General features: G+C 53.1%; 1 protein-coding gene across 1 annotated transcript in view; it reads right to left on the bottom strand.

Moving 5' to 3' along the window:
* Positions 1-4,336: 4,336 nt before the first annotated feature.
* LTBP4 (latent transforming growth factor beta binding protein 4) overlaps positions 4,337-9,330 on the bottom strand; it is a 26,240-nt gene continuing 21,246 nt past the window's right edge. The window contains exons 28-33 of the mRNA XM_015594694.2: positions 9,233-9,330; positions 8,892-9,038; positions 7,718-7,870; positions 6,410-6,790; positions 5,878-6,030; positions 4,337-4,768 (exon numbers count right to left, since the gene is read on the bottom strand). The exon at positions 9,233-9,330 is cut by the window's right edge and continues 32 nt beyond it. Of these exons, the coding sequence (XP_015450180.1) occupies positions 4,614-4,768; positions 5,878-6,030; positions 6,410-6,790; positions 7,718-7,870; positions 8,892-9,038; positions 9,233-9,330 (1,087 nt within the window). The 3' untranslated portion in view covers positions 4,337-4,613. The remainder of the gene's footprint in view (positions 4,769-5,877; positions 6,031-6,409; positions 6,791-7,717; positions 7,871-8,891; positions 9,039-9,232) is intronic.

Below are 9,330 nucleotides of genomic sequence, written 5' to 3'. Positions count from 1 at the left end.
CCACTGTATCTCCATCCGAGTGCGGTGTCCCACCTGGCCCCAGCTTTTCCTATATTATGTTCCTGTGTTTTTCTTAATCCTCCATTGCCCGCCCCCCACTCCCCCACAGGTCAACCCACTACTCGTGCAGGTCACGGCACCCAAAATCCTCCCCCCCACCTCCATTTTTTTCTGTTCTAGCCCTTCTTTTTTTTTTTTTAAGGCTCAGTTACATACACCGTGGCCTTTTACTCCTAAACACTTCAGAGTGTATTTCTTGAGAATAGAAATGTTCTCTTATACAACCACAGTACAATTAATCATTAGTAAATTTAACATTAATACACAAAATTTTTCTAACCTATTGTATTCCAGTTTTGTCATTGACCTGATAATGTTCTAATTTATAGCCTAAGTTTTCTTCCAATACAGGACAAGTCATTTTCATAAGTAGAGGTGACAAAATTTGCTGATCAATTTGATGTAAGGTGTGAAGAAAAATGTCACATTACTGAAACATTCTGGAGATTAGCTGGACTACGAGGCCTAGATGATATATGTCAGGTTCGGTTCTTCTGTTCATCCCTCAGCCCTGCTTGTCCCTGTGTTGGCTTTATTTCAGACTAGCTCTTCTCTCGAGGACGCCACCAGTGCTCCAGGCCTATGTCCTTCTGGCACAGCGAGCCTAGGAGGCCCCTCCCCACCAGTGCAGAAATAGTCCCATGGCGGACTCTCATTGGTCTGGCTTGGGGGACACGCCCATCCCTAAACCAATCGCAAAGGCCTATGGGAAGGGATTCCCTCATAGCCCAGGTCTGGGGTCTTCCGGTGGGATCAGCACCTGGACTCAGAGTGAAGGAGGCCCTTGTCCAGAAAAGAGAGAATTAGTGCTGGGCATACAAAACAACACACAGTAAGAACCTGCATTATTTAGGGCTGTGTTTCTCAAAGAAGCAGAAGCAGAAGCAACCCCTGGGAACTTATTCGAAGTACAAGTTCTCTGTCGCTACTCCAGACTTACTGGGAGTGGGACCCAGCAACCTTGTCTTTTAACAAGTCTTCCAAGTGATTCTGATGCCCTCGTTCTAGGCTATAACTTAAGTGGCTAGAACAAAGAGACTTCAAATTATAATGACTTAAATGAAAAAGTTTACTCTTACATAATACTCCAGAGGTGAAATGATCCAGATTGGCAGAATGGTGATCCAGGTACCCAAGCTCCTTCCACTTTGACTAAGCTATTCTGCAGGATTATTTTGAAGCAATTCTCAACTATTATTTCACTTCATGATTATTTTTGAATGGTTCAGAAAATGGGCTCTTGGAGCCAAACTGCCAAGGTTCGATCCAGAGTTTGACACTTAGTAGCTTTGTGATCTTGGGTAAGTCTCCTTACCTCTCTGTGCTTCAAATGAGGGAAACGGAGATGCCGATAATATCCATTCCGTAGGGCTGATGCGAGGATGAAATGAGGTGATTTATAAAAGCAGCGTAGTGCCTGACACATAGGAAGTGCTACTTACCTATTGGCCATGATGAAGATGATGATGATGATGATGATGACGACGACGATGACGACCACGACCACGACCACGACGACCACGACCACAACAACGACAATGACGATGGTGATGACCCTGGCCTGCGGACCAAAGGCTGGAAGTGGCCAGTCTTTCCTCGCTGACTGTATGAGCGTCGGCCACTAGGGGCACGCGGGCGGCTTGGGATGCGATGGTGCGCGGTGACGTCAGGGGGCGCTGCAGCGTTTGTCCCGCGAGCGCGGAGACCTCCTGGACTATTTCCCTCTGGACATTCCAGAGGAGAACGCTTTGGTCCCGGTGCGTGCCAAGGGCCCCACAGCACCCGGGCTGGGGGTCAGTGCGGGAGATGTAAGCAGGATAAAAGCTAGGATCCTTGGTACACCCGCCAAGCCTAGTGGGGGATGAGAGTGATGTGTGGGATTCTAAAAACCGCTCCCCACCCCTCTCCCAAGATACTGAAATTTGACCTCAGAGTCTTCCAGCATTGTTGACCACTCCTGTTTCCATGCCTGGGACATTTATACAGCAAGGTGGTCGGGGAGGTGAGGGATGATGATGAGGTGCCCACGGCCTTCCCAGGCACAGGCACTTGAGGGAATGGGAATATTTGGAAATCGCCTACAATGTTGTTTGTTTTTCTTCTGTGAATGTCCAGAGCTTTCAGCAGATTTTCAAAGGTATCTAGAACCCCGGAGACTGTTCGGAACTCTGTCTCTTCCTCGATGTTCTCGCGGACTGGGTCAGGTGCCGCCTCTGACCTTCCTCATCCCTCCCTGATGCCTCTGCCTGTGCCTCCCTTATCCCAGCACAGACTGTCATGTCTGGCAACGTGTCTGTGTCCCTCACTGGAGCTTCATGAAGGCAGGGACCAGGGATTTCCTAGACACCAAAATGTCACCAGCATTGTCCAATGCAGGAACTGACACACCAAAAAAAGAGGGGAGGGGGGCGTTTAAAGATATTTGCCTTCCGTACCTCTAGGCCTTCGCAGATGCTGTTCCCTCCACCTGGAACTTCCTCCTTCACTACTTCATCTGACTCATTTCCCCACATTACTCAGGTCTCTGCTCAGACATCTCCTCCAAGAGCCCTCCCTAGCTCTCACCACCAAGGCTGATTTAAAGTTCGTGCTCCCAACACTCACTTACAGCAGGTATAGACAATATTTGTTGAATGAATGACTAGGGATCAGTGTTTGGGCCGGAGTCCCTGTATCAGCTGGAGGGTCCCTTCCTGATCTCCTTCGTAGAGATTTCCCCCACCCCATTTTAACAGCTTTGTTGAGCTATAATTTACATACCATGCAACTCATCCATTTAAAGTATACAATCCAATGGTTTTTAGTACAAAGTTGCACAGCCATTGCCCACTCTGTGGAGCTTTGAGCGCCTTGTGGTCTGACACCCCTCCCCACCAAGCCCCCTGTGCTCCATCCCATTGAGGGGGTTAGAGTCTGGTCCTCCTTCACCCAGGGAGGGAGACTAGGAAAAGAATAAGACCTAACCATCTGCCTCACCATCTGCCCAGCCCCAAGCAAGGCTCAGCATTTCCAGGAGAGCCTCGGGTTATGGTAACTTGGCTGTGTGCCAAGTGCAGTTCTAAGCACTTGACATATAGAATGATTCTTTTAGCCCCCACCAACAAGCTGCAGAGTAGGCATTATTAATATAATCCTCTTTGTGGCGCCAGTGGGAATGCAACCCCACCTGAAGCTCTGGAGGTGGGCAGGGGGTCCAGTCAAGGAGATCTGTCCCCCATTCACACAACCTGAGATATACCTGGAAGATTAAAACCAGTGGCTCATTGGCCAGATATGACCCGCGTGTTGGTTACAAAAATATTGTTTAAAATGGGGAGACTTCCCACTCTCTTTTGCTCCAAGCCTTAAGTAGAGTGTCCTTGGTTGAGTATCTTCATCCTGTGCTATGATTTTTTTATCCTGCACCTGGTGCCCTCAAACCTCACTTGCCTTGTCCCAGAAGCATTTGAGTTTGAGACCTTAACAGTAACAGGTGCGTGGAAAATAATTCAGGTACAGACTTTCGTTTCAGTGCCAATGAGCCCCTCCACACTCAACTGTCACCTGTATCCCAAGCTTATGCCCAACAGTCTGTTTTGTGGGTTTGGGGATGGATTTTGGACTCCCCACATGGCCAGGAAATAGGCAGGGGCACTAGGGGCTGGGGGAGGTCCATGCTGGCCACTTTACTGTCATACACACAGCTCGTTGCCACCTCCACCGGGACTGTCACTCCCTGCTCTTTCACAGCCAAGTCTGGCTGGAGGCCCAGGCCTCGGTTTACCCTTCCATGGACTTCTGCCTAGTCGCCTTCCCATGTCTTTTGACTTCTTTGGGGAGTAGGGGAAATCTTGGGTCACCTATAGATAAGAAAAGAGGGCATGCCCTGAGTAGGGGCTGAGGCTACCCCATCCCATTTCTTCCTGGGGCACCAAACAGGGGGAAGAGGTGTCTCTCTCGGGATTTATTGGGAGGGTCAGTACTGTAGTTAAAAATCCAGAGACGAGATCTCTCTCAGGATTAGAGAGATAATGAAACAGAGATAGGGAGAGAGAAAGAAAGAGACTAGAAGACAGACACAGAGAAAATGAAGCAGAAAGACGAGACAGAAGACAGAACAAAGAGAAGCAGACATAGGAGGGGAAAGAGACCAAGAGAGACAGAGACAGACTAAGAGACAGAAGCACGGAAATTAAGACAGACAAGAAGTCAGGAATGGAAAGAGAATGTAATTTGGTGACTCAAAGAACAAACTCTGGAGCCAGACTCAGAAACACAGGCAGACAGAAGCAGAAGATACAAAATAGGTGTTTTTTTTAATTGAAAATTTTTATAAAAAGGAGCGGAAATATGAAAGGGACTGTGGGATAGGCCTGGGCTTGCAGCGTCGATAGGAGGGTTTGGGGTGGGGAAGTGGTGAAGGAAGTCCCTCCTCCCATCTGTCCATCTGTCCATCGTCCTCTCCCTCCAGGCCAGCATCCCTGTGCGCATGTGCGCAATCGGACGGGAGTGAGGGGAAGGCAGGGAGCCTGCGTACGCAGGCGTGGGCAGGGCGGCCTCCGGGCAAAGAGGGCTCAGGCCCGGGGTCTGGCGGGCGTGCAGTGGTGCGGCTGGTGCGAGGGTGCGAATCCTGGGCGGCAGATACAGCGGAAGGAGCCATCCGTGTTGACGCAGCGCGCGTTGACGCAGAGCGGGGCGGCCGCCTCTGCCTCGTCACACTCGTTGATGTCTGGGGTGGGGGGTGGGGGGTAGAAGGAACACTGCTACTCAGGCCTAGGGACTTGGGAACCCGCCTCCCTGTCCTTCGAGGCTTCTGGGGCAGAGGGGTGCGGGTGCGGAGCCTCCTCTTTGGAGTAGAATGTGCCCACTTACTGCAAGCTGGCTGTGTGAACCTGGGCAGGTGGCTTAACCTCTCTGTGCCTTAGCATAGTGTTCTGTAAGATGGGCACGGTAGCCCCTAGGTCACTAGGTTTTTGTTAGGAAAATAATACTGATGATGGTTATCAACCACAGCAAATGCTTATTCCAAGCCAGACACATGTTAAGAACGTGACCTGCATTAACTTTATCCTCCTGATAACCCCATGAAGTAGGTTCCGTGACCCCGTATTACATACATATGTGCAAACTGAGGCCCAGCGTGGGGAAGCCCCTTGCCCAGCGTCACACAGCGAGCCCACAACTCTGCCCAGCTGGTTCTCAGACCATCTCTCAAAGGCTCTGAGTGCTCAGCTCCCTGCTATTTCTCGGCTGTGAGACCTTGGAGGACTCAATTCTCTTTTCTGAGACTTGGTTTATACACAGTCTCAGTGTCATTGTAGATCAGAATTAACGATGTGAAATGGGTTCTATGATGATGATCAGTTCAGATGAGAAAAAGGAAGCAAGGGACAGTGACCTGTCCAGGTCACACAGCAAGTCGCTGGACTGTGTCTGAGGTTTCTCTTACTCTCCCAGAGTCCTCCGTTGTAACCACTCTGTGTTACTCGTGTCTAAACTAGGCAGACATAATTCCTATTCCCATATTACAGATGGGAAGTCTGAAGCTCTCCAAAGAGGTCAAGCAAATTGTCCAAGGTAGCAGTGGGCGTCCTTAGACATCACACCTGCAGGACTCCACCCTTCCGCCCTGCTTCAAGCCCAGCCCCGACCCCGGAGTCAAGTTCGGCTTTGCTCCAAGCCGGATCTCTCCTTCGTCAGGCGAGCTCCATCCCTGTGCAAGAATTACCTCCTGCTCCTTCTGGGCTGGCCCTTCCCCTTGCTGTCCCTGAGCACCCAGCTCTAGACAAGGCTTCCACCCTGTCTCCCCGTGCAATTAGCCCCGGTCAGCCCTCTCACCGACACAAGCCATGCGGGTCATGTCTAAGCGGTAGCCATCGAAGCAGTCACAGGTGAAGCCCTCGGGGACGCGCACGCAGCGACCGTGGGCGCAACCGTCCAGGATCCCGCACTCCTCCGCCTCCAGCCCCTCATAGGGCCCAGCCAGGGAGCCTGCAGAGAATATACCGACTCCGTGATTCAAAGTCTGTGCCTTCCATCTCTTATTTTCCCACGCCCCGGCACACCCCTGGCTCCCTATGTCGCCTTCTGAACGGTCCATCCCACACCAGGGCTGTGGGGGGCGCTGTGGGGCCAGAAGGTGTACCTCGCTCTGCTCTCCCTAGCTTTCCCTCTGTCCTCACGCTTTCTTGGTGGGCATAGGAGTATGTCTGTTCTCTCCGACTACATCTCTGTTTTTCCCGTCTCTCTGAGTCTATCTCTCCCCCCGACTTCTTTGTTTCTGCGTCTCTCTCCCTTCCTCTTCCCTGTCTCCATCTGCGCACACCTTGCACCTCATCTCAGTCCCCGTCACTGGGCCCGCAGTGCTCACCAGCATAGCCGCCACCCTCACGTGGCTCAACAGGCTCCGGAAAGGAGCCACGGGTGTCGCGGGACCGATAGCGCCAGCGGGTACCGGGGCCGGGTGGAGCCGGAGCCTCAGATTCGCCATACGGGCCACCATCGTCCTCAAAGTCGGGCATGTCGAAGGGCGGTGTCCCGTAGGGGGCCTCCCGGCGGGCAAAGGGCCCAGGCGGCGGTGGGTAGGGGTCATAGGGTAGCACGGCTGGAGAGTACAACTCAGGCCCATATGGAAAGCCCTGGTAAGGTGGACCTAGGTCTGGGCCATACTCGTAGGGGAGTCCAAAGCCACCTGGTCGTGGGGGGCCATATGCTGGGGGGCGCAGCACATTGCAGAGAGCCTCAAAGTCATCTGTGAACAGGAGCCAAGCCTAATAGTTAGCCTTTGCTTGACGCTCACCCACCATTCATGTTGGTCCTCCCGCTCCCCAACGCCCACCCCTGAAAGAGCCCAGAGGAGAGGGTGGGATGGCCTTAGGCTGATGCATGGGAGGGGCCTCAGAGGAGGGGCTGGGCTTGCAGGGCGCCGATCAGGGGTCTGGAGCCAGGATTGACCGTCCAAGGCCTGAGACTGGGATTGCGAGGCGCTGGAGTCAGGAATACTAAGGACTGCTGCTAGGAATTATGGTCCAACATGCTGGAATTTGGAAACCCATGGGAGCTCCGACTAGGGACCTACAGAAATGGGATGGGGGAGTTTTGGGGACCGGGACTGGGAATTTCCAGAAACTGTTACTGGGGTTCTGAGGGGCCAGGATGCATGTGAGGGTATCTGAGCCATGAGACCTGCAGGTCTGAAGACTGAGGATTGGGAGATTCAGAGGTTTTAAAGCCAAGACTTGGGGATCTCTGGGGCTGTGTGTTGGGGTCTTAGGCACTTGGATATGGGTGTCTATGGCACTGGAACTTGAAGGCCTGTTGGCTATGACCAGAGAGTCTGTGGGCCAGGATGGTGGGGTCTGAGCAACTGGTATTAGAGGTCTAAGGGGGAGGGGGTCCATGGGCTGTTTTGGGGTTCTAGAGACCAGGAGTTGAAGGTCTGGGAGATCAGACCTCAGGGTACTATGGGACCTGCTGATAAGACTGGGACGTCTTTAGGATGTGACTTGGGGACTAAGGGACCAAGATTTAGGGATTGGCTGCCACATAAGGGTCTGAGGGGCCGAGTTTGGGGAGAGTTGGGGGTCTAAGATTGGAGCTAAAACTAAGAGATCTGAGGGCCTGTATTTGGAGCCTAAGGAGCAGGGCCTCTGAGTGCGGCCCAAGCAGGTGGCGGTACCTGAGTCCTGGGCAGGGCAGAGGGCGCAGTCCATGCCCCAGGCCTCCCCATAGAGGCAGCAGCACTCCGTGTAGGTGGCCTGGCGGTCCAGACGGGGACGACTGCACACGAGATCAGCCCCTACTTCCTGCCAGCACACGCCTAGATTGTCTTCTGAGGGCAGAGACAGCATGCATCGGGGAGGGACCAACACTTGGGGTCCTCCCAGAGGCTCGGCCTCCTCCCCTGCTGGAGCAGTCCAGCCCCCTCTGCTCATAACCAAGTCTTTATCAGCAGTGATCTGACTCCCGAAGCCCTCTGAGGTAGTTCTAAGGTTCTGAACTGAGGACAGGGCTTGGTCTGGCATGAGGCTGTCACATAGGAAGAGAGAGCATAGGGGTTCTAGTGGCTGGGAAAAGGGTCTGAGAGGGCTCTATCCAAGCCCCGCCTCTTGAGGCTGTGTGACCTTGGGGCAGTTGCTTTCCTCTCTTAATAGTCTCAGGGTGTGTGGGGGGGGCGGGGGAGGCGGGGATGTTGTAGGAACAGGAGTGGGAGAAGAGAGTTTGGGTCAGTGGGCAAAAAAAAGAAAGGACTCAAAAAGATAGAGACAAACACATCCAAATATTAAGAGATTCAAAGAAAAACAGGAAAGCAAAGATGTGGAGACACAAGGCCACCTAGAAACAAAGACCCAGAAAGCGTCAGAGAGTCAGAGAAAAACCTAAAGACAGAAACCTACAGGGAAGTGGAAAGAATCAGAGATACACAGGAAAATAGCAGGAAACATGCTTTTAGTACTTAGTAAGACCATGTCCTATTCTGTCCTTAAAAATAAAATTCCTCCAGCCACCCTATTAGGTAGGGCTACTGCCAATCCGCCCAATGTGCACAAAGAAAGCCGCCGTTCAGGAGATGATAAGCAATGGTCACGTGTACACACGGCCAGCAAGTGGTAGGTTCCTCTAAAACATTCACCTTTAACCACCAGGCCAGCGGGCCTCGAGGAGTCAGAAACCAAGACAAGCTAAACACGTCTCGAGGAGGCGTGGCCTTTGCGAAGGCGTGGCCTGGGTGCGGGTGGGGTGGGGGGTAAGGCTGAGCCAACAGAGGGGGGACGAGGCGGGACTGCACGCGTGGTGCCGGGGCGGGGCGTAATCGGCTGGGCGGGGTGGGGCGGACTTGGGGGCGGGGTTACCAAGACTCTGGCTCTCGTTGGAGACGCAGCGGCGCCGCGAGCCGTCCAGCACCAGTGGGGGCTCGCACGTGCAGTGATACGAACCCACGGTGTTGACGCAGCTGCCGCCTTCACAAGCCGGCTCCTCGTCCGCGCACTCGTCATTATCTAGGGAGGCATGGAGGGAGTGGTTAAGAAACAGCCCTCTACCCTTTTCCATTTCCTCAGCTCATTGACCGTGTCATAGATGAAGACTAGACTCCAGGAAGGACTTCCTGCTGGTGGCCACATTCCAGAGAGGACCTGGCTTGGTCGAGGGTTGGGGAGAGTCCCTTGGGGAATGGTGGAGGTGGGGCTCGTACCGATGCACTCCAGTCGCTGGGCATAGTAGTAGTAGCCGTTGCTACAGTAACACGAGTAGCCTGGGGCAGTGTTCACGCACACGCCGCTCTTGCACACC

Source organism: Pteropus alecto, unplaced genomic scaffold (assembly GCF_000325575.1).
Source record: "Pteropus alecto unplaced genomic scaffold, ASM32557v1 scaffold271, whole genome shotgun sequence".
NCBI lineage: Eukaryota > Metazoa > Chordata > Mammalia > Chiroptera > Pteropodidae > Pteropus > Pteropus alecto.
The sequence above is the reverse complement of the archived record's forward strand: the minus strand, read 5'-3'. Positions and strand labels throughout refer to the sequence as shown.